At 41.1% G+C, this 24871-nt stretch overlaps 2 protein-coding genes across 5 annotated transcripts in view; one reads left to right on the top strand and one right to left on the bottom strand.

Moving 5' to 3' along the window:
- TBC1D8 (TBC1 domain family member 8) overlaps positions 1–20421 on the top strand; it is a 66705-nt gene extending 46284 nt beyond the window's left edge. For all 4 annotated transcript variants that reach the window (XM_019524803.1, XM_019524804.1, XM_019524805.1 and 1 more), the window contains 15 exons: positions 76–283; positions 2321–2515; positions 4008–4184; positions 6027–6177; positions 7082–7296; positions 8189–8306; positions 11280–11565; positions 12103–12232; positions 12536–12634; positions 12937–13005; positions 14939–15179; positions 16689–16754; positions 17419–17508; positions 17695–17795; positions 19452–20421. In XM_019524803.1, the coding sequence (XP_019380348.1) occupies positions 76–283; positions 2321–2515; positions 4008–4184; positions 6027–6177; positions 7082–7296; positions 8189–8306; positions 11280–11565; positions 12103–12232; positions 12536–12634; positions 12937–13005; positions 14939–15179; positions 16689–16754; positions 17419–17508; positions 17695–17795; positions 19452–19910 (2605 nt within the window). In that variant the 3' untranslated portion in view covers positions 19911–20421. The remainder of the gene's footprint in view (positions 1–75; positions 284–2320; positions 2516–4007; positions 4185–6026; positions 6178–7081; positions 7297–8188; positions 8307–11279; positions 11566–12102; positions 12233–12535; positions 12635–12936; positions 13006–14938; positions 15180–16688; positions 16755–17418; positions 17509–17694; positions 17796–19451) is intronic.
- Positions 20422–21101: 680 nt separating this feature from the next.
- Positions 21102–24871, bottom strand: part of RPL31 (ribosomal protein L31) — a 6220-nt gene continuing 2450 nt past the window's right edge. Inside the window, exons 3-5 of the mRNA XM_019524808.1 lie at positions 23768–23893; positions 21764–21876; positions 21102–21172 (exon numbers count right to left, since the gene is read on the bottom strand). Of these exons, the coding sequence (XP_019380353.1) occupies positions 21141–21172; positions 21764–21876; positions 23768–23893 (271 nt within the window). The 3' untranslated portion in view covers positions 21102–21140. The remainder of the gene's footprint in view (positions 21173–21763; positions 21877–23767; positions 23894–24871) is intronic.

Below are 24871 nucleotides of genomic sequence, written 5' to 3' on the forward strand. Positions count from 1 at the left end.
TTGGATTCAAGCTTTTTTTAAATTTTAATTTCCTGTTATGTCTCTCCTGCTCCCAACTCCTGCTCCTATTAAAAGGGATCTTGAAGCCAGAGCACAGAATGAGTTTTTCCGGGCCTTCTTCAGGCTGCCAAGGAAGGAGATGGTACATGAAGTTTTGGACTGTTCTCTGTGGACTCCATTTAGTCGCTGTCACACAGCAGGAAGGATGTGTGCGTCAGACAGCTATATCTGCTTCACCAGCAAAGAAAGTGGCTGCTGTGATGTTCTTATCCCACTTAGAGAGGTAGAATTTAATTTTCTTTTTCCATTTTATATCTTGTGTGTGGTTTTCTGCTGATCCAGACCTCTACTGTCAATTAAATGATTACCTTGCAAAAAAGTTTTGCTGTGTGCGTGTGTAAGGCGTACATACATGAGAGGAGGAGGGTTACAAGGCTAGTTCTGGGCCTAGAAAATGAATTCCTCAAAGTGGAATTCAATAAGGCAATGCACTAATCAGGATGTAGGCTAGCCAGCTAATGTAGCATGACACAATAATGAGGAATCTTGCAAAACAAGATAATCTGCTTGAGAAATGGTGTTGCCCCATCTTTTTTTATATGGATAAAAGCTCTCTCTTAATCCTCCCAGCCCCTTCATTATGTAGAGGGGATGTTCCCAGCTGGAAGCATGAGTATTAAAAGTTTCAATATTGGGAATTTTGTAATTTGTTAACAGTGTGCAGAGATTGGGGTCTGGTGTTGCTGGATGCTGGACAGAGATATGGATGACAGTGACATGGTTCCCTCTGTTATTAACTCTGACTCTATGTATAAGTGAATATAGGCACACTCTATGCATAATCTTCCCCACCAAGCCTGTGATCCTTCCACAGTCAGAACACGTGAGAACAGATATGTAGACTACCAACAGTCTGAGATCGGCATAGGTTGCAAGGGTGTATTCATGGGGAGGAAATAAAGGGGGCAACAAGTACATGTCTGTTTGACAGTGGAGGCATTAAGTGTTGCCCTACCTGAGAGAATGATACGGAAGAGACTTGGGATGGAGTTTCCAGTCTCTGCCTTATTTTAGGCTATCCAGTGCCTATGGTATAGGATTCTTGCTACAGATCCTGTTTAGAAGCTACCTTTGTTTTTAAAAAATCTAGTTCACCAGTCACCCATATTTATAACATACTAACAGGATATTCAAGTCCTTTAGTGACTTATATTTTTTTTACCTACAAATTTTTATAACCAAAATCAATGTTTATTTGATGGAACTGTATTCTGTTTTCATCAGAATCCCTGGCACTTTCCACTTGCCACAAATGGTCTAGCTTTTATTTAATAAGAGAATTTCAGGGTTTCTAATTAGTCTGTCTCTCTTTAATAGCAAATTACACTGCTAGTTACCTATTTTTAATGTACTAGAGTGGCATATGACTCGGGTTTGTTTTGGGTTTTTTTTATATATTTCAACTCTCTGCTAATTCAGAAACGTTGCTGAATACAGCTAACAAATTTGTAATATTCTTTCTTATTGTTCTTCTACAAACTCTTAGGATTTCTATTCTTTGAGCTTTTTTTGATCATTGTGTGTTCAGTTGTGATTGCTTAATAGATCTGACTTTGGGACTCAACCAATAATAGCACAACACCCAAATGATATCCTGAGTCTAATGACTTCTCTTCCAGTGATGGTCTTTGAAAGTGTACAAGAAATGTAGATGATATATGGTATATAATTGAGGGTGGACGCTTTTTATTTTGCTGAGTGTCCAACAGTTCTGTTTAATGGTGTAATTCTGTGCCATTGAGCTAAAATTCCTCATTTTTTAAGAATTTGCTTGTGCTGATCCCATTCTAATTCTCATTTTAATTTTTTTGTATTAAATATCACCCCTGAAAAAAAAGTTGATGGGGAACGTTTGCAAAAAAGCTTTCTGATTTTGGATAATTTTGTTTTATGGGGGGGATAAGGAGTGTCTAGTTCAAGACACTTAAATAGGACTGAATTTAAGAGGGCAGATACCCAGGAGTTTTGTTAATTTGGATCCCGTTAAGTTTTTCAAGTGAGCTTTCAAAATCACTAGTGGCAGTAGCTGAGATTTTCCAGAGACCTTAGACTGAAGCAGGGAGGTGAAATAATTATTGATCTCTTTAATTTTATTTCAGAATTCTGCTTTGTAAGATATGTCTCATCAAGAAAATGCAATCTTGACTAGTGGTAGATATCCATGCCATTTTGTACATTTCAACATGCAAACAGTGTATCAAGACATTGCTGTGAATGTGGGGATGACGGTAATGCATTTTACATTATGTTTCTGGAACAGGTGGTCAGCATCGAGAAGATGGAAGATACCAGCCTCCTCCCTAATCCAATCATTATTAGTATAAGGAGCAAAATGGCCTTTCAGTTCATTGAACTGAAGGACAGGGACAGCTTGGTGGAGAACCTGCTTCAGAGACTAAAGCAAGTCAATGCCAGCAACCCAGTATACTACAACAGCCTGAAAAATAAGGACACGGTACTAAGCTTTTGTACTGCACACTGCTCATTGGTGATATTTGGCTATTTGTCTGTCATCCTGTATCCTTTCGTTCAAAATTTTAACTGGAGCAGAAAATTGGTCAGAAGCTTGTTAGTGCCATTTACTAGTAATTTGTGTTTTAAGGTAACTATTTCTTTGTATCATGTGGCTATTCCTCTGTGCTAAGTCAGATATGGTAGGTACTGAATACAGCTAACTATAATAAATTCTTTCTTATTGTTCTTCTACAAGCTGTCAGGTTGCCTGTGCTTTGAGCATTTTTACAGATGCACAGAACAAATACAGATGAGCAAGCATGTCCTGAAAACATAGCTGTTTATATTTCAAAATGTTTTCTTGGGACAATCCACAAGAGGATCTGAGGTGCTAAGAGTTACCTAGAAGAAGGTGGAGGGAGGAGAGCATTCTTGGTATTCTTAGGAATGTTGGGAGATTTCAGTATGCTTCTTTTTGAAGGGCATACTGACTAGGGGTGTAGCTAAATGTACTGGAAGCTGAGAAACCCCGTCCTTCAGATAACTTTGCCTGAAGTTTATTGTCCTGGGAAAAGTCTAGTGGTTGTGAATTCCAACTCCAGCATTTTCAGAAAACAGCATTTTGTGTTTTCTCTGTGCTCTCGTGCCTCTAGGAAGTACCTCCCATGTGTTTTCTCTTTTTCTTAGTAGCAAGAGATGTGGAAATGTTGCCACTGTCCTGCCTGTTGGGAGATCCCAGGCTTCTCCAGCTCGCCCTCTGTTTTTTCTCCCTTACCCATTCCTCTAGGTGACACTATCTACAGCTTGCCTGTTTCCCAGTGTGCCCCTATCCTTGAAAAATCAACCTTCCTCTCAAATTTAATTTTTTTCCTCTTCCTTCACCCTACAATTAGCTAAATAACTGTTTCCTCTACTCTGGAAACTTGGCGGTTATTTGGTCAACAGTTGGCCTGTCCCCAGCTAAATCTTGAATGGCTGCCAGGATTACCAGTTCCCATGGCAGTGTCCTGGGCACCCTTCCCACCCAGTTGCTGACATTCTTCAACCTTTCCCCTGGTAGTCCCAGAACGATCTGTATGTGTCTGTTGTGGAGTAGCTTGTTAAAACCTTTGAGTATGCCAGCTAATGCCATGCTATGAAAGAATCTAGTCTTAAAAGCTGCTGGCTAACTTGGCTATGAAACAAAATAGAAAAGAACTCTTCGTTTGGTCTATCTTTTCCAAAAATCATGGCACTAGACTCCTCCAGCTCTTTGATTGTAAGTGCTCAACCAAATGGTGATGGTGACTGCAATGGACTGTACTTACTGGCATGCCAAATTGTGGATTTAAGTACTTCAATTCAGGAGCCCAAGTTTGAAAAATTTAGTCCAAGATTATAGCAGAGTTGTTCAGCTTTATTAGTTCCTGTTGGCTATTGTTTGCCTTGAACGCTGTGAATATGGAGTGGTTTTTGTTAACCTTTTGAAATTTTTCTTCAATCCTGCATTGCAGACCTCTCCCACATTTCATTCAACGTCTGTGTTCAGTAACTGTGAGTCTGACAGTACAGGAGTAGTGGCTTCACAAAACACAGATGGAAGTGGTGGTGGAAAGGATGGCAGTCACTTGCTAAATTCAGAGGAACTGAGGTCAAATGTGCCTCAGCCAGGAACTGAAGAGTTCAGGAAGGTATGTAAAAGTGGCATGTGGCTGTGAAATAGGATTTTTGACCAGGTCTTAAACAAAATACTTTAGTAAAAAATACTTTTGGTCTTAAAAAAAGTGTTTTTGTACCACATTGCGCACGCTTCCCCCCCTCAATAAAACTGCTGCTGAATATAATAGTGTGCATTATATGTGGGAAATATGATGAGAATAGCTTCTGCTGATTTACAGATGGAAGTAAAATCTGCACCCCTCTTAACAGGGAGCAGAACATGAGCAGGCTCTGCTCCCTAGCTGCTGCTACTCCAGTTACTATAAAGAAAGATCCTTTTTTCTTCATTCTGCCTTTCAAAAACAAGGTGCATAGTATATTCAGGGTGTATGATGCACAAGAAACATGTGACAGCTGTGGCAACTGAAACAAAATCAAATAGTTTTTTTCCTTTTTTAATACAGTGACCTATACAGTCTGGTGAGGTTAAGTGTGCGCGCGTATGTACGTACGTACGTACGTGTGTGTGTGAGAGCTTAAAATGTAAGCTCATATTTGTGTTGGGTCCCTCCCCTGGCTGGTTTTTCTTTGATAAATATATATTTATCAGCCCCCACCTTCTACCCCCAAAGTAGTGTCTCTGCATCATGTCTTTTTCTTATTGAATGATTCCATGAAAAGAAAATAGGTGGTACCTTTTTAATTACTTTTAAATCTTCATCGAGGAAAAACTTTTGATAGAGGATGGGGACCAGACCATATGTTTGTATATGTTAATTGCAGTAATGACACTTTTATTGGGGTTTGTTTTATTACTGCCTATCATCTGTGATATTTTATTATAATTGTAATGGCAACTTTCATTATGACCTAATAGATTAAACAAAGATTTCGGAGTATTATGCGGGCCCTAGCGACGGACCTTTTTTTAACAGAGCTCGTTTCATATCCCCTCCAAATTCCCAGTTGATTTGCAGAGCCTAAAAATGTCAGTGCTGCTTTTGTGCAGAAATAAGTTTTTAGCTTTCTTCTTTGTGATCACTAGGGTAATAAAATCATTGTTATAAGAGACTCCAAGGTTCATCTTGTCCAACCCCCTGCGTGAATGCAGGGATGCTCTTTCTAAACTATCCCTATCAAATGCTTAACAAATCATTTCTGGTTCTAACAACCTCATCTTTTGGTACTGTAAGTTCCTAGAAGGCTTTTTTGCAGGCCTTTGGTTCAGTCCATGACAGTGAGGGTTGCACTGTTGTCCAGAGTACAGAGCTGCTGCATCCCACTTAGCTGTCTGAGTGTTGAGTAGTCATTGCGACTTCTGGCCTCTTAATGATAGAGAACACGAACTATGGCAGGGGTTCCCAAACTGTGTATGCAAGACGTCTGGGGTGTACATGGGAGGAATTGTGTAATGGTAGATTTAATTTTCATTATAATTGTTGGCATTTAAGGGGTTAAAATATCAAGCGTATGCTGGTAGGGGCATGTGGGCAGCTGGTAAAGCTGGAAGGGGCTACTCGGTAAGAAAAAGGTTTTGGGAACCTCTGAACTATGGAAGAAAACGTGGCACATAGTGCTTGTTTTTCTGCATTTTTCCAGCTGCAGAAGGGTCCTTGTAGAGCTGGGTTCTGCTCTTTAGTGGGGCTCTGCTGGTCTGCTCTTGAGTGGTGGAACTGCAAAAGTTTTTGCCCCAAGGGCAAAATGGATCAAGATTTGCCCATTTGATGCAGACCTCCCCTGCCTGCTTTCACAATCCATGACGCACAATTCACTAATGAAAGGGACAAATCCTGAAGGATTTAATTTCTTTTATATACAAGGCCTTGAAAAACGTGGGGTGTATTTTTTTTAAAAGCTCTTTATTTTATTTCCAGTTCAAGGAGAGAGTAAAAGAGAGTCTGTGGAATGATCATTTTGCAGAATATGGCAGAACTGTGTGTATGTTTCGTACAGAGAAAATCAGAAAGCTTGTTGCCATGGGAATCCCCGAATCTTTACGAGGTGAACTCTGGCTCCTCTTTTCAGGTGAGACCTCTGTAGAAGTTGTTGACAGTAGCTAGGATCTGTGTCTGAACACCGCAAAACTTGCGGCTGGGTGTGAAACCTCCAGATAGCTTTTCAGCACAGGGGAAATGTCTTCAGATGTTTTAGTACATGATGTACTCTAGTTGAATAGGAGCGGTAGAGGGTTGCTCAGTTGCTACAGTGATACCTACCTGGCTGGACAAAATAAGGACACTTTTATTTGTGTGTTATAATTATTCAGTGACATACAGAAATATTTAAATAGCAGCACCTATTTCAGCAACTTAATTGGTATAAACTGCCTTCATGTCTTAATGATGGGGCAATTAGATTGCAGCATAAATACTGATTTAAGCTTAGCTCAACCTAATTTATTGCAAATTAAGTGGCATCTTGAAGTCACCCGTGCTGCAGCTTTTCAAGGAACGTTGGCAGGAGCAGTAGAAACTAGATATAGGGAAGGCCAAGCTATGTTGCTGACTGCTGTCTTTGGGCAGCATTATTCCATATAATGTGATCTTGAGTTTCTGAAACCGAAGTACACATTAAACATTTTCAGTGCATGGCCTATGTGGATATGGTGTGTATATGTAAGGCCAGTAATGCTTTCACCTGGGGATGTTGTGTAGTACAAAGTCAATCCCAACCTGATTTTGCCTTCTGTTTAGTTTTTAATTATACCTGTTTCCTTTCACGGGAACTGTTGAACTTCAGAAAATCATCTCCACTGTTTTATCCACGTTGAGGTTCAGGACTTCACTAATTGCATGTAGTGCCTAATATTACAGACCTGGAAGTAAACAGCTTCTCCATGCACTTTCTTTAGACTAATACTTCCCTTTAACAACACTGTACTTAAAAGCATCCTAATTCGCTTGACATTTCCTCTTACTGCTGTTCTCAGATGCTGTGACTGATCTTGCTTCACATCCTGGTTACTATGAAAATTTAGTAGAGGCCTCAATGGGCAAGTGTTGCATAGCAACAGAGGAGATCGAACGTGACCTGCATCGCTCACTGCCTGAGCACCCTACCTTCCAGAGTGAAACCGGGATAGCAGCTTTGAGGAGAGTGCTGACTGCATACGCACATAGGAACCCCAAAATAGGATACTGTCAGGTAAGCATTAGCACATGGTGACAGGGTTTCATCTTTCTAGGGAGAGTCTCCACTTGCTTTTATCATTGTTTCAGAGTATCATCATCTTAAAGTAATGCTTTTGGTGTAAATAATTTACTTTCCTACATATTTAAAATATTTTGCTTACGTATTAAGTACCCTTTACTTCGAAAAATGCATGTATACAAATGGCACCATTTGACTGCACAGATGTGTGGCCCTGGCAGATTCAGTTTTGCTTCTACTATTGCTAGTGTGTTGAGTACAAGTTTCTCATACAGTGCTTAGCAAGTGAGCAAAGCGATGTGTTCTGCAAAGTTATGCTTTGTACAGAGGATCTGTGAAAGTATTTGGTGAACTGAAATTCTCCTTTCCTCTTTCCAACTGGGTGGCAGAATATAGAGTACCAGTGCAGTAATTACCAGCTAGTTTGCTACAATTATTTCTCTGTCTTTGCTCCAGCTCCCTGAGTTTTGACCAGGGAACAGAACAGTTCCCCCTTATTTATGTTCCATCTCTGCAAGCAGGAGAATTGTGGTTGGATGCAATCAAATGCCCAATTTGTGTCTTAACAAAGTAGAATTCTGTAATTTTCATAGCTGGTTTGTGTTGCTAGTATGAAAACAGTGTGTATGAACTTGCAAAGCCACCTGTGGCTTAACTCTCAATTAAATTGCTAAAAGTGTATTCACTTTATATTATCTTTTAAGCTTTTTTCATAAATTGTTACCTCTATATAGCTGAAGGCAGTAGGAAACCATCAGACATGGGGTGTACTACATAAATTTAATTTTGTTATGTTTAAAACACAGCCCCGATTTGAGGAGCTCTTGGAGAAAGTTTAATTTTTGTAACTAATAAATTCCATGTTTTTTTTCTTTGACCTCATAAGTCTATGAATATTTTGACATCTGTCTTACTGCTGTATGCCAAAGAAGAGGAAGCCTTTTGGCTGTTGGTTGCAGTGTGCGAGAGAATGCTGCCAGATTACTTCAACCACCGAGTGATCGGTAAGATTTTTGCCTTCCATTCTTTCATAAAAATATGACACTGGGAATGGGTGGCTAAAATACTGGGTGGCATTGGCATGAAAAAGTGCTTGGTATTTTGCTCTTGTTTAGAATGGTCCAAAATGCCACGTGTGAATTGGTACCTGAGGACACCACTTACATATTGTGTGGAGGCCACTTTGCTCTGTTCCATATCAGTTTCAGGGCATGTGTTATCAGAGATACTGGAAGACTTGCCCAAGAGTTATTAGTCCACAGCCTGGTTGGTTAGGGAGGTGCTGTGCTTTTTGTCTGCTTTTAATTAGACCAGTGACAGATTTAACACAAGATAAGTACTTGCTAATCTTAACAGTTTTAGTTTTTGCCAATTTTGGACTCTCTGTTCCTAGCCGTTTGGAAGGATCTGTTTTAGTAACTATGTTTGCTTTATCTGAATGTTGAAAACATATAGGCTTAGTAAAAAATTACACTAGAGAGAGAACAGACATCAAACCCCTAGCTGTTTCTTAAATTTCAGAGTATTTTTCACATGGACATGCAATATTGCCAAAAGAATTTAATTCTTCCAGTCTCCTGTGCCCTGTACTGCATCTGGAATCTGTCTAGCTGCCCTGCAGTATAAGTAGGTTAAACTTCTAGAAATGCATATGTAAGTTGTATGTGCAGAACATGTAGCCACATGCACATTGCAAAAATGTTAAAGAGATTATTTTACACAGTAATTTTAGGAATGTGCTCCTGGGGGTGTGGGGAAAGCTCATTGTTTGCCATTTCTTGTCTTCCTCCACCTTTTTTGAAATGGAACATATGTACTTCTGTATTTTGATGTGTTGGATAAGTTCTCTTTTTAAGCATAGTGTTACTGTTTATTTGTCTGCTTTTGCATCATCATATCGCTGAACAGGCAGCAAGCTTAAATTTAAAGCAGTGCTGCCATAGAAGTCTGCTAGTAAAATTAAATGGTGTTGCTTAGTGACATCACCAGTTGGCTGGTGGATTGGACATTGGTTATATCCTGTCAGTCAGTCAACTTGTTCCTCTTCTATAGATAAAAGACTTCAGCTACCATCTTGATACTGATTACATCCAAATTCTTTCTCTACTCCAGACCTGTCTCCTTTCTCAAAATCTCAACTTGTGTTTTTGACATCTGATAGAAGTCCACCTTGCGTTGGTCTTCGCTGGAATACGATCTTGTGATTCTGACCTGATGCAGCTCCTGACCCTATTCCTCTCATCTGGCCGTGCTGCCTTTTTTACATCCAAGCAGTGGTACGGTATGTCCCATACCAGGACATATCATACTCACCCAAATCCAAGCTGACCCTGAATTTACATAACCCTCTCTGTGTCCGTGCCAAGTTATCATTTTCCTTCTTCTGATCACTTCTAGCAGCTCAGTGTGTCTCATTATATCTGAGTGCTAGCTCCCTTAAGCTTTAGTTTACATGCCCAGCTGAAGCCACCTTTTTCCAAGTCACCAGGAGATCTTATTACTTGTCCTTCCTTTTTCTCTCTCTCTCCCTATTTCTTTTATCCATTTATGATCCTTGTGATACCCTCTAAACTCAGTCATGAGTTATCTTCTTCAGGGTAGGAACACCATCTATATTGGTCCTCCAGAAAATCTTAGCATATTTCTGAGCACTCAAATTATTACAATTTTGAATTCTTGTCTCAGTTGGTAGCATAATTTCTGTTCTGCCACCACTAGCATGTCTCCTTGTAACAGTGCTCAGGAGGACAAATGCTGCACCCGGTACTTCAGAATTTGCAAACAGTAACTGAACCATTTGGTTTCCTGTCAGAAATGATGCATTTGGGCAGCAGACCTTCTGAGTGACATGCATCAGTGTATCATGGAAAGAGCAGAAAATAATTGGCGAACCTAATGGCTGTTTGTATAAAGTAAACATCTTTAAAGCAAGGGCCTTGTATTGCATGTCTCACTGCCATGAGTTATGCTGTCTATGTGAAGCTGCACATCTTGGTGCCTTGCCCACATGGTCCCAAGGATGGGGCTAGGGAGAGCCCCAGTGCACAATATGACTGCTGTGCCGCACTCTAAAAGGATGTAATGCAGTTGCCCAATATGGTGCATCAGTATATGTATTTGAGGTAGAAAGTGCTTGGTGCATGACCAGCTCCGTACTAATGGTGGTTACACTGCATCCTTTCAGAGCATTGAGTGCATTATTTATTTATTTAAATGTACCTATTTTGCATGGAGAGTGGGTATGCCATGTTGCATGGCAGTGCTCTCTTGCACAGTTCTTTGCCACTATAGGCATGTCCATTAACTCCGGTGGGGCTTCTCAGCGCTCTAACAGGCTGGGCCAGGGCCTGAATGTGCTCCTGCTGAAATGATTGCTTTTAACACTGAGAGGAAAACTTATTGTGGGGCATGATATAAGGTAGATGTTCTTAAAATCCTTGTCGTGGAGCATCTAAATCCATCCTTCAAGTGCATTTACACATTTTCCAGCCTAGTATGGAAACTCTGCTGCTCGTTTTGTTTTTAGATGATGAATATGTACGCTGGGTACATGCACCAGAGGGACACTTGCTTTGCTTTCTTTTTATTGCATAGATCCCAAGTTGAACAGTAAAACAGCTTTTTCAGAATTGTTTTTGCTAGTACTTAGCTATGATGTGTGATTTAGCCAGAAAATAGCAGCTGCTGCTATTATGATTTTATAGCACCCAAAACAGTATGAAGTCCAAATAGCAAATGACACAGTCCTCATACAGAGGAGTTTACAATAGGAATTATAGACGTGATGCCAAAGGCAGGGATGGGATTTGTATCAGCAGGACAGTGGGTTACTCATGTCGGACGTGTGCATATCATGGTGTTCCAGATGTATATATTTTTAATTATTTGTCAGCTTATGATTTGCAGTTAAACAAAAATTCTGAATTCTTTGGCTTTCCTAAACCCCAGCTTTAATACAATTTCATCATGATTTACAGGTGCTCAGGTAGACCAGTCGGCATTTGAAGAGCTTATAAAAGAGCGACTTCCAGAACTGGCTGAACACATGAAAGATTTGACCACGCTCAGTTCCATTTCCCTTTCATGGTTCCTTACCCTTTTTCTCAGCATCATGCCCCTAGAAAGTGCCGTGAATGCTGTAGACTGCTTTTTTTTCGACGGAATCAAAGCCATCTTCCAGTTAGGCTTGGCTGTCCTTGAAGCTAATGCAGTGGAGCTGTGTAACAGCAAGGACGATGGGCAAGCCTTGATGATTCTTAGCAGGTATGTTCCTTTGTCTCTCGGTGTAGTGTTGCTAGACTTACAAATTGTCTTACCTTAAAATGTGATACCAAGAAATATGGATTGTGTGTTGACCATAGGAGAAGGATGTTCTGGAGCATTTGCACAAGCTTCTAATAGAAGTTCAGCTTTTTGCTGTTGTTTTCAAAGTCTGATATACATAACGGGTTTAGATGCATCCCTTGGCACCCTTCCTGGCAGTGCTGGAGGGCTGCATGGACTGTGTCAGTGTTCAGTATTTACCGTTGCTCTTAGCTTCTTTCCTGGAGTGAGGCACTTCCTGCTTCAGGCATCATGGAGGTGAGAACTGTTCTTCCTTAGGAGGTTTCTGTATTTTGTCATTGGCTGCATTGCAGCTTTAAGTATGAGTAGTAACTGAGGCATTTTGAAGTGTATAAGCATAAAAAAATCAGTATACTTCCACTGGGACCCAAGCCAGAATATTGTACTTATTTTTATTATGCTTTGAAAAGAATATGCAGTGGAGTAATCTGAATATATAACAGTTTTTCCCTTCAGATTTTTAGATCATGTTAAAAATGAAGAAAGCCCTCTGTCACCTTTCAAAAATCACCACACCTTTTTCAGTGATGATCAAGAACCCTGTGCAGTGACAGAAGTAGTTGACCTGATCCGTGATTCCTACGAGGTAAAATTTAAAAATTGGAATCTGCTGAACTTTCCATTCAGAGAGCATTTTAAATGTTTGTTTCTGTGTGGTAGTTAAACTATGCAAGGATGTTGTATGTATGGTAGACTCGTACTTTAAGCATCTACTGACTAACTCCTTGAACGATGTTCTCAAATGCCACAGCAATTGGCCTGATAGAAGTACTTAAGGAAATAAGCTGGATGTTTAAATACAGCATTAAAAACTCCATTTTCTCTAGGACTAATAACACTTTGAAGTTTACATTTTCAGATTGATTAAAAATCTATTCCTGTACTCTAGAAATTTGGAGACTACTCTGTGGATCTGATTGAGCAAATGCGCTATAGACACAGGATTCGTGTTCTACAAAGCCATGAGGATACAACCAAGCAAAATGTGGTATGTAGAATGTTGTAGGTTTTAATTATTTGTTTAAAATGGACTCTTAATTTAACTTTAGTGAAGGGAGAAGAGGTACCGGGTGCTTTTTTTGCCCTTTTTCTTGCCATCTTGAGTGTGAGTGCTTTTTTATGGCTTTATGCATAAAGTCCCTCAGGAAGATAAAAGAAAGGGAAGAGGCATGAAATCACCAGTACTCCTGTTCTTGCAGAGTACAGCAGTGTGGGAGGGCACATGCTTGCTTATCTGCTAGTACTGGTTGTATTCACCACCAGTATGTTTTCTCCTTCTTTCCCTTTAAGCTCAGAGTTGTCATCCCAGATGTTTCAATTGTTCCTGAAGACTTGGAGGAATTGTATGACTTGTTTAAGGTTGGTGTGCCCAGGAAATGTGGGGCTAAAAGGGAAAAAAACTATGCCAGTCTTATGGGTTTAATTTGTTGGCTGTTATTTGGGCTTGTACTGGATGTAAATGTAGAGCTGCAGCACCCTTAGGTGGTGGTGGTGGTGTTATGGGATGGGATGCCAAACTTTGCCCTACAGTCTCCTTCCTCTGGCTCTTCAGTTGGAATGCATAGAGCAGAGCTTTTCAACTGTTTTAGTTGAAGTACCCCCAGTGACTGGATGCTGAGTGGGGGGTGGGGGGCGGGGCGTGCCTTGCCAGATGCTGGGGGTGGGAGGGTGTGTGCAGCCAGACACCGAGCGGGGATGAGGGGAAGGAGCATGTGGCCAGGTGCCGAGAGGAGAGGCGAAGACGGTGCGCGGGCGGGTGGGGATAGAGTGCCGCCACCTCCCAGGAGCAGGGTCAGGGCAGGGACTGGGCTGGGTTGAGGACAGCGGCGCCCCTCTGCTGGACGGAAAAGCTCACCAGGCTGGTGTGTGGGGGCAGCAGCCGCCGCATGTGAGCTTTCCCACCCCCACAGAGGGGTGCTGTTGCTCTTGCCCTTCCCTGGCGCTGCTCCTGGGAGGCAGTGGCACTCTGTCCCTGCCTGCCCACGCGTACCCCCTAGGACTGGTCCAAGTACCCCAGTTGACGACCCTTGGTGTAGAGCAAAAGAAACAATCATTTAAATCAGTGGGGCTTAGATCAGGTCTTGAGCCTTGTCTTCTTCCCTTCTGACTGCACTCCAACAAAGAGCTATGTGAGATTTGGCTTCTATTATACTGCAACAACTTTCACCTCCAGTTTCACAATGCATAATGTAGCTGACTGCACAACCCATGCTGTTCAGCAACTAGTACCAAAAACCTTTAGTTTCACACTCTTAAGGACCCACACAGCTAAGGAAAATTGACCTTGATGCTTGTCATTCATTCATAGTTGTCTGGGTTCTGACTGTTTTAGGACTTTATTTCTACTCTGTTTAACTTCCCTGCTTCTGGGCGCTCGGAAAGGAGCGGGGTGAGTGAGGAATCATAAAAGCTTCATAGTATTCCTTTCATCTAGACCCTGGACATGGGAAGCATGTAGAGTGGTTTAAGCAAGGAGTGACAGGTGATGTGTGACTGGAGCTACTGCATTAAATGACTTTGGTACCTAGGGCACTGACCTTGCTGCCACTTCCCCCAAGCCCTCCCTGTTGCTCAGCACTGCATCTTTAATCCCCATTTGTGACTCCTGTCAGTAGCAGGGGAAGTGAAGGGTGTTGGGGGTGGCTGCATTAACCCCCTGGGTTCTGGAACTGTGTAGACCTCTGGTAGCCACAGGCATCAACGCCTCCACCATTACTCATGGGCTATCTAACCTGCAAAAAGTCCCTGGGTCCTGAATGACTTTTGACACCCCTGATTTACTTGATGACAGAGGGCTGTTTTCTCAGAAAATTGGGGTAATATAACACTGGTAAAGTTGTGTCTCTGTGCACTTTACGTGGGACAACTGTTTCCTTATGGCAGATGAGCTTTTAACTGCTTCCTGCCACCTAATAGTCAGGCACTAGCATACAAGATGCATGTGTGTCTGCTCATAATCCCCGTGTAGTTACATCAATCTAGATATATACCTGAGATACAGTAATATCTTATACATGTTTAGATGTGTGCAAACAGTTGCCTGCTTAGTAATGAATATTTACTTGACACGGTATGTGTCTCATACGTGTGTCATTCATAGCAATAACCACTGGATAACTAAGAAGAAATATTTTAGTACAGTGGCTTTTCTGTTTGGCATTATCTTAGTCTTGCTACATTAATGCACAATTTCAATACACCACCCTACTTCGCTAAGTGTGGATTATGCTGTCTGTAATATATATTACATGTTGTAATGCTTTTTTCTCTACTGCCTCTGATTTCTTTTTAGAGAGAACATCTAATAAGCTGCTACTGGGATTTGACTAGTCCAGTAATTGAGAGACATGACCCAAGCAGAGCTTATGCTGAGCAGTATAGACTAGACCATCAGCAGTTTACTAACCTTTATAAACTTGTCTCGCCGTGGACATGTGGGGAGCACACTGAAGTCCTAGCTGAAAGGACGTTCCGACTGCTGGATGAAAACATGGACCATCTCATTGAATTCAAAGGGCTGGCTTGCTGCTTAGGTATGTGCCTCTTTGTAGCAATCTAACTGGATGTTGGGGGAAAGAAGTGGGAAGAGTGCTCTGCTTTTCTTTTAATGTAACACAAGCAAGAGGAGGGCATGCATTTCTGTTGAGAAGCATGGTTTAACCAATCTCTGTTCTTGACTGATTTCACTTTGTTTCAATTACTTGTTGTAGATTAGAATTAAAAGATGATGGGAGGATCTGTTTGAACGTCATATTATAAATCGCAGTTCTGTTTGGCAGGAAGCAGTTTAATATTTTGCTGGAAATGTTGGGCATAAATAAAATGTTGGGCGTCATTCAGAAGGGAATTAAAAACAATATGGAGACTGTCACCATGCCATTATACAAATCCACGGCGCACCCACATCTTGAATACTATGTGCAGTTTTGGTTTCCACATCCCCAGAAGGTAGAATTAGAAAAAGTATAGAGAAGGGCAACAAAAATGATCAGGGGCCTGAAGCAGCTGCCATACCAGAAGACAAAAAAAGGCTGGGACTCTTTAGTTTGGAAAGGAGAAGGCTGAGAGGGCATATGATAGTGTGTTATAAAATCCATTAAGGGTATGAACTAAGTAAACAAGGGACTCTTGTTCACCAAGTCCCAGAATACTAGAACTGGGGGGCACCTGCAGGAGACAGATTTAAAACTAAGAAGAAAATTGATTTTTTTATGCAATGTGTATAATTTTTTATACCATGTGGAATTAATTGCCTTAGGAGCTGGAGGAGGCAGATAGCATAGCCAGGTTTAAAAAGGGACTGGATAAATTAATGGATAATAGATTCGTTAATAGCTGTTGAACAGAATGCTTGGAGACTTTTCCTCTGGCATCTCTAAACCCATAACGGTGGATGCCAGAGGGTAGTGAATAGGAGATGATCACTAGAGATACCTAGTTCAGTGTTCTTCCTCTGAAGCATCGCTTGTGCTACTGGGACAGGATACTGGGCTAGGTGGACATTGGTTTGACCCAGCATTGCACTTATTTCTTTGTTGCTGGGTGAATCTTGGAATGAAATCCCATGACTATTAAGCTCTCCTTTGAATTAGTCAATTAAAAATGTGGGAGCTCTCCATACTCTCACAGTGCTTTTTCTATTACACTGTAATGGAGGCCAAAAGGGAAACTCTAAGATGGTGGACCCTGGTGAGAGAAACTGGATATAGCTCTCTGTACGCTGCATGAAGCCTGGTTTTTGCACAGCATCACATTTGGTATTTTTGAAACTTAGCCCTTTTTTTTTATTATTATTATTATTATTATTCTGTTTTATAGGTTAGTAGCACCAGGGCTGTTTTTGAGAACAAAGAACAGACCAGCTGGTTCTCACCTGCTGTTACCAGTTGATCAGGCACAACTTAAACATTTAATACACTGGCCATATGTCAGCATGCTTTGTTCCCACAAACAATTAACTTTTGTGCTTGGAAAATGCTGATGATTTTAACCTATCAAAGTAAATATTTGATCCACTTTCTATTTTTTTTTTCATTTTGCAGATGTTATGTATAATGGAGAAATGAATGAAAAGATAAAGCTGTTATACAGGCTGCATATCCCACCTGGTAAGGAATTGGAAAGGAAAAAAAGTCATCCTTCCTTTCTTCCCTAGTCTCCATGTAAACATTTTGGGAAGCAAAAGCTACTTAATGAAGGTTATAGGTCACTGAGTTGGGAGCTTGTTCATAAACTTTTAATTGTATATAGTCACAATTTAAATAGATTGTAAGGTCTTACTCAGTATAAGCTCTTATTTCTTTGTTAAACTTCTAGATAGCTCCCTACATATGATGATATGTTTTCATTTCTGTTGTTTTCCCAGGCGTGATCTAAACTTAAATCATTTACTCTGGATTAGCGATACTGTCTGTTAGAGCTTCATTGCAGTTTAACTCAAAAGAAATGCAAGTTTTAAGATGTTTTACAAGATGTGCAAAGTCTTTCAAGAATATGCTACTTTGAGCAGCATTTCCTGCCACTCTGCTACAGTAACTAACTGCCTTGTTTTAATAGAAGCACACTTTACATTCTGATATAACTAGGCCAAGTTTAAATAATTAACGTTTAACTTTCACCTTTTACGTATCTATTAGTTTGCTGGCTGAGCTCATAGCTCTCAAATGCTGTAAAGCTTAGGTAATTATCATGACAATATTGCAAGGCCATTAGCTATGCATCTCTGTTTGTCAGCTGTGCATCTCTGTTTGTCATCTCTCCTCCCCCCTCTAGCACTCACAGAAGATGAGAGAGACAGTCAGTCACCACTGAAGAATCCCTTGTTGTCAACCTCAAGGCCACTAGTAATTGGGAAAGCGAATGGTACGTGTTGTCACAGCTATCTGCTACTGTTTTAATATATTATATAAGAGCTGTCCAGTGCTCAGTTAATTATTCACTTCCCCTACGCCGGTCCCCTTTTTTAATCTTAGTTGTGAATTTGCTGCAAAGGACTTGGACCTAATTCTGGTTTTGTCATCTTTTTTTTTTTTCTTCCCCCCACCGAAGGTGAAGCAGTAGATTATCAGAAGCAACTGAAGCAAATGCTTAAAGATTTAGCCAAAGAGAAAGATGCTAAAGTGGAAAAAGGATTGCCCAAAATGAGCCAGGTAAGGTGTAGACTGAATTTCACTTTAAATAGAAGTGGGGGAAAGTGATTTTAAAACTACAAACTTTGAGCAAATGTCTAAGACTTAGACTTACAGAACCTGCCACTAGAAAAACTGGACTTGCTCAGTACTTTAGATCCAAAACAAATCTACTTTGAGGCAGGGAGGAGTTAAGCTCCAAGGAAAGAACCCATCAGCTGATCATACCCCAACTGACTGCAAATGTAACAGCATGGCACAAGAGAAGAAGCGTGTCCAAGCCACAAAGAACTTTTTCTTGGGCATCAAACCAGCCAGCAGATCCTTGGTTTGTTCCCAATGATTTATACATGGGTGTCTGTCTCTGGGTTGAGTGATGACAGAGATCTACAAAACCCAGTGCAATTGTCTAGTGTCAGTAAATAGGACAGTATGCCATCTCATGATGATGACAACAAAAAGATACCACTAAAGGTTCCCAATGGTATCCTCTGCCCTTCTGAAACTGCCCAGTCCAGCAGCCCTCAAACTTCTGAAACCTAGTCAAGGCACATATCACTCTGCTGCATGCAAAACTGGCAGTAGCTAACTGGAATCATCTGCAGGCACTACAGGTGTGTTCACTGTCATGGAGCAAGTCATCAGAGCTATAAATTGAGGTGTCTGTATATATGATCAAACATACATGTGTATATTCTGTCAGTAGTAGGGCAGATTGTTAAATAAGCAGATAGGTGAATATAGTCTATGGATTTAATGATGGGTAAGACAAAGTGGTGTTGAATAGCTCTGTGTACACACAGATTGGTAAAACTTTTCTTACTCTATAGAGAACACAATGTCTGGCCATAGGGTAGTTTTCCCCTGTTAAGTGCAAAGCCCCCGCCATAGTACGTTGAGCCTGGTTGGAGCTGCCCTGAGCTAGCAGGCTGACCCTTCGCCAGGCAGGGCTGCTCCAACTGGCACACCTGGGAGTTTTCTGGGAACAATAAGCTCTGGATCATTATTGCTGTGCATTTATTTGCATGTGTAGACACCCCCTGTAGTAGTAGAGCTGGTGTTTTACTAAACTGTAGGCAGCGCAAGATCAGGAAAAAGCTTTGCAGCCTTATCCAGTCATAGCAACTAAGTTTCTACCAGCTCCTTGAAACTGCAAACCTGACAAATGACACGCATCCTCCAGAAGAAAAATGCAGCTTTCTCCATGTCCTTGTTTTCCCAGCCTTGCATTGCCACATGTAAATCAGATCTTCCCCAATCTCAGTAAGACGGTGAGTACAACTATAATATAGGGTTTGTAGCACTTGAGGCCACCTGACATTGTTCTCTCCTGGCCCATGGTACACACAGGTGTCATCTAAACTGCCATTTCTCTCCTGGCTTGGAACATGGTCATTTGCTGACAAAGGACTTAAGTCTCCCAAATTCTCCAACCAGAAGCCCCTGTCTACTGAAGGCTGCTTTATAATTATTTGGTAGTATAATAGGAGTTAGCTAGTGTAGATCCAGGACCTGTGAAAGACTAAGAAATACCTGAGCCCTTTCTAAACTAAGTGCAAATGACACTATTGGAAACTTCTGTGCTAATGTTCTGTATATACCACTCCTCCATTATGGATGACAGGTGACTGGTCAGTACCTTGACATGAGTTTTTTTGCAAACTTCTTTCCTTCCAGAGGGAATTCATCCAGTTTTGTAAAACCTTGTATAGCATGTTTCATGAAGATCCAGAAGAAAATGATTTGTATCAAGCCATTGCCACTGTGACTACTCTGCTACTTCAGATCGGTGAAGTTGGACAAAGAAGCAGCAGTTCAGGCAGTGGATCAGGTGAATTTACTGATGACTTACAGGGTGAAGCTGCTGCCTCAGACCAGGATGCTGTTTTTAATGACACTGTGAAGACACCTCGGAAAGACTCTCAATCTTCCCCTGTGGCTAAAGGAGACTGGACTGTCTCTTTAGAACACATTCTAGCATCACTTTTGACTGAACAATCACTAGTCAATTTCTTTGAAAAACCTTTGGAACTGAAGCCAAAACTTGAGAATGCAAAGCTCAGTCAATACAGCCTCAAAACAAATGGAATGAACTATCCATCACGGGGTGAACAGGTGAAAGTAAACTCACAGTAGCAAACCTCACTGTCAAGTTGAAGTGCACTGAAGTTACACCAAAGCTCACGTTGCAGAGGAAGACTTGGTTTGTAGCAGATGTCTAATAAACTATTTGTTGGTTTGCCACTGAGAGCTTTATAAGTTAAAAGGGCATGTATTGTATTTTTTGTGCCATTGATTTATTACTTGCATTCTTGTTTTGAATGTAAAAGGAAATATCTGTCTGTAGTGTGAAGACACAGCAGCCCTACTACACATTGGGAGAGCAGGAACTGCCTCCAGTAATCCTGATAGTTTGTTTTATAACAGAGGAAAACATTTCTCAGCTACTGTCTGCAGTTTGTTTGGGTTCCTTTTTTGCACTAATCCTGAAGACTTGTTTCAATGCTGGTAATTGAAACTATTTTAATATATTTGATTGTACTCCAGTTTGTATGTCTTGCTAAAATGTTAAGTGTACATGGACTATGCTTTTGATGTTGGTCTGTAAAAACATGCACTTTTCAATAAACTTGTTTTTTATACTGGACCTCAAACTTGCACCGTGTCTAAGTACAGTTACTTTGAGAAAAAGCCTATAATGAGGTTAAATGTAAGATGATCACTCTAATCCTTTGCTACTGCAATCTCCTCAAAGTCACAGAGGGATAGTTTTGTTTTGCTTTTTTTAAAAAGGGAATAGATATAGCAGTAGCGTATCTAGTTTTAGTTCATCATAAATCATCTTATTTGTAAAAGCAAGAATTCAGCTTTAAAATCCCAGGGTTGTCCAGTTTTCTCCTTAAGATAAACACCTCCATGTTTTATCCTCACCCCAACTGAGGAATGTGCCAGAAGGAAACCATGCAAACTATCTGAGACAGTTTTAATATGCAAGTAAAATAAGGATGATAACTAGACTAAGTCTCTTGCACTGATGACCTAGTTCAGAAAGGAATACAGTGAGGAATATTTCGAGTTCTTAGCAAATGCCACAGCTTAGCTAAATTGTGAAAACTCTCCTCTTTACACAGTAGGAAATATATCTAATACTACTAAACACAAAAGTAAAGGGACATTCAGTGAATTGCTATTCCCCACTTAATCTGCTCTACTAAGTTTATTTTATGTAAGTATACGAAGCACAAAGGTGATGGAAATACCTCTTCAGGTGCCTAACCAGACTGGAGCCCTAAAACGACAGTACTCAGTAAAGCACATTTGTAAGAGTAAGTGTCATTTTATAACTTTATTGTAATGAAAATCAGCTTAGTTTTCATCCACATTGACCGTCTGTAAACCTGAAGAAAAAAAAATTAAGTTGCATTAGTATATGACCAAGACAGATTTCTCTGTATAATCTGTAAATCTGTGTAACAGCTGCACTAGGATGCATTAGCTAAAAGTAGCCAACCACAAAATGATTACAGAGCTGAACACTGGTGTTCTAGAAGCAGCAAATATACCAAAATCAATAGATGATGACAGTTCTGGTCAGAAGACATCAACCTACTATTAATACAAAGGATTCTTTTTCAGCTGGAGACCATGTATTTAGATCTTTGACAGAAGAGGACACACAATCATCTAAGAAAACATGATGTACCTAAAAAACGTTGCGGTCCTAAACTTCAAACATAGGACTATATGCTAAACAGCTAACATGCTCCTTTTGAAGTTCGTTTCCCCCAGAACATCTATGTCTGACTATCTCCCTCCTCTGCAGTGGATACTTAAAATGCACAGTTCTTACACAGAACTAGGTGGTAACTGGCACTGTCTCAATTATCCCACATACAATTCCAGGCATATACCTAAAGATAAAAATCTTTATAATGACAATTAGGTAGAGGACAAGGCCTACGTAGGAGGGGAAGTGCATACAAACTTGCCTTTGAAGGTTGTGACTGGTACATAGGTAACCAAGGTGTATAGTTTGTTAGGCGAATCTTCATCCTCGTTGCGTTTCCTGGACAAGCGCACACGGATGCGGTAGGGAACATTCCTACAATGATGACAACACAAGAATTTGCAGTTGCATTTTCAATAAAAATATCAGTACACAATTTTGTCTTGCAACAAAGGCACTATCATAGGTGCCTTTGTTCCACAACCATTGTTTTCCTAAAATTAGTCTCTTAATACCTGCCCATTGGTTTATAAAAGCTTCAGCCAAAAAAGTAACTGAATTCAATGAGTAGTCTGTAGGCTGTTTTTTTTATGGGAGCTTGTACATTGGGACTATCACTGCCAAAATTGCAGTTTGCCCAAAACCTGTGTTTCAAAAGCAGGAATCCAGGACCACAAAAGGAGACATTTCAAAATAAGCTAATTAACCTGTCACTGGTCCAGGAATGGAGCTTTGAGGAAACTTACTACTAGTGAGTTACCTGGTAAGCATCTCTACAAGTGTTTCTTGTTAGTCATGTGGGAAACAACCAGGCAAGTAATTTCCCTCTGGAAGCTTGAAATCCCAACCTGGACAATACAGAAGCACTGTCTCTTTTAGTCCAGTGGTTCTTAAGCTTTTTTGTACCAGGACCCATTTGTAAACAACACTGGCAGGCTGGAACTCTGCCAGCCTGCAGTGTAAAAGCCACTGTTTCCCATGTTTTTCTCCTTTAAAGGAGAATCCATTTTTAAAGTTTGTTGATCCATTTTTTGTTTGTGACTCTTTCATATATTCTTGCGACCCATGGGCTGAGAAATGCTGGTTAAAAATTGGCTGCTAAAATAGCGTAGGGATTCAAGCATGTTAGAGAAGCATAAATGAGTTATTTATGCCTGTGCTATCCATTAACAGAAAGCAGCAGGGGTAGAGAAAGTGCTTTCAAAAAGGATATAAAACATTTCTCTTCCAAGTGCCTTGTGAAATGCAGTAAACCTGTATTAAAACCTACATCAGTCCCTTAAAGGAAGATTTGAGTTAGTGCCCCATGGGCAAGGATTTCTGTGGGTAATACCTTTTACTGGACCAACTGCACGGCTGAAAAGACTTGAGACAAATTCTCAAAGGCCATGCATTCTTTGGGTCTGGCCTTGTAACATTTTAAATGGGCTATTTTAGTATCCTAGTTCAATGGTTGGTGGAGGAAGGCAGAAATGATCTGTTCCCAAAACAAAGGCCTGCAAAACCTGTTCTGTGGCCACCTAGACACGAAGGCTCATTCAGTACCAGGCAGACAGGTCGTGTCTAATCCCCATCTGAAGCTGCAAACTTGAATCCCCTGCCAAGATGTCTGACCCAGTAAGTATAACTGCTGCATGGAGCAGGATAGCTACATGGCCAACCCAGAATACTTAATAACCTAGTGGTGCCTTCTCAAGGATTTTGTGAGAGAGGGTTGATTTAAAAGTCTAATTCCAGGACACAGTTCAGGGTTGCAATTCCTGAACTTCCTTCATAGTCATGCACCTAACTCCCTGGAAGGAATGGAAGCTGGAGGTTTGCTGTTCTTCACGTTCCCTACTGGCCAGTTTAGACACCTCCCTGCTCAACACACTCTTTTATAGATCCCCTTGGTCAGCAGATAGCTCTACATAGGCATTTCAATGCCTGAGCTCTTCTGTGGATCTAATCCTCAGCCTCATCTCCCAGATTTCTCAGTAGTGCATATGGGGACAACTCTTACAACTTTGCAAAGGAAGCGTTCCGCACTCAAGCATCCCAGTAGTAGATAGCCTGGGCGAGAAGATTGGCCTGGTTGTAAGGAGAAACTCATTGAGTTTATGGAAAGCCCCAGCTACCTGCACCAATAGCATCACATACAAAATCTACAATAGAATGACAAGTGCTACAGGGACAGAGAGATCAGTGGTTACGCATTTTCCCATTGCATGTGTAAGTATGTGAAGTTCTTCCTTCCCAGCCTCTCAGTCAAGCCCCTGGAACACACCTGATTCCTTTGGCCCAGACAGCTTTGTTCAATCTGGTGTCAATGCGTACATCAGGAGTACCCATCTCCTTCATTGCAAATTTGCGGATCTCCTTGAGAGCACGTGGCGCTCGCTTCTTGAAGCCTCTAAGAACAGGGAAAGCAGTAATTTAGTCAGGCTTCAAAATGCATCCTCAGCAGCGCGCACACATAGCATCCAGCGAGACTAGCATTCCCTAAACAGATGTAACCAACAGCATTCCGATGAACTGTCAAAGCTTCAATTGGACCCTTGCTCCAGAATTGATAATCAGCTATTTCTGCCTGATTCTGCACAAATGCACCTTCCTTTTTTGTGTCCTTGTGACAAAGTATTTGGCAGAATTCACAGATTCTTTGGAATCTAACAGGCTGCACTGCAAGCACCTCTGTTATAGTCTCAAACTTGCAACCTCTCAGCTATTAACTGTGCGCCTTATTGCCCACACCACCTCAGCACTTCAAATGCAGTAAAATGCCACCACTACCCATGACTTTCCCACCTTGTTCTATTAAATGGCTCTCAGTACAAGTTGCCCATTGGATGCAATTTTTCAGCAAAGACCACATCTGCTCTACTGACTCCCCTATGTTGGTCAAAGCTGCAAAGAAAGGGCATAGTTGCACCGGCCAACACTGCATGCTTGACATTAGCCCTTGCTTCGTTCACTGGTAGGGCATGGCCTACAGAAGCTTGTCTGGAATAATTGTGGCAGAAGTGCCCTTTTCCCATTAAAAGCTGCATCCACATTAGGCATGCTTTGCAGGTATAGTAGAGGCTGACAAGCACCACACTAGTAGCGCAGATGGGCCTAAAGCAACAGCATGCCTATATATCAGACCACGACTGGCACTCTTTGCATGTAGGTAGTAGGAGCCAATGATGGATCACAAGAGAAAAGCAAATTCGAGAAAATTATTCTGGCACACATCCAGGAGGGGCCAGCAGGGGACTGCATGCTTAGGGGCAACCAACACGGGTTCATCAGTGGCAGGTCCTGTCAGACCAACCTGGTGGCCTTTTACAATCAGATCACCAGATCATTAGATGCAGGGGTAGCAGTGGACATAGTCTTCCTGGACTTC

The sequence above is a fragment of the Gavialis gangeticus genome, unplaced genomic scaffold, assembly GCF_001723915.1.
Source record: "Gavialis gangeticus isolate Ggan-Ray unplaced genomic scaffold, GavGan_comp1, whole genome shotgun sequence".
Taxonomy (NCBI): domain Eukaryota; kingdom Metazoa; phylum Chordata; order Crocodylia; family Gavialidae; genus Gavialis; species Gavialis gangeticus.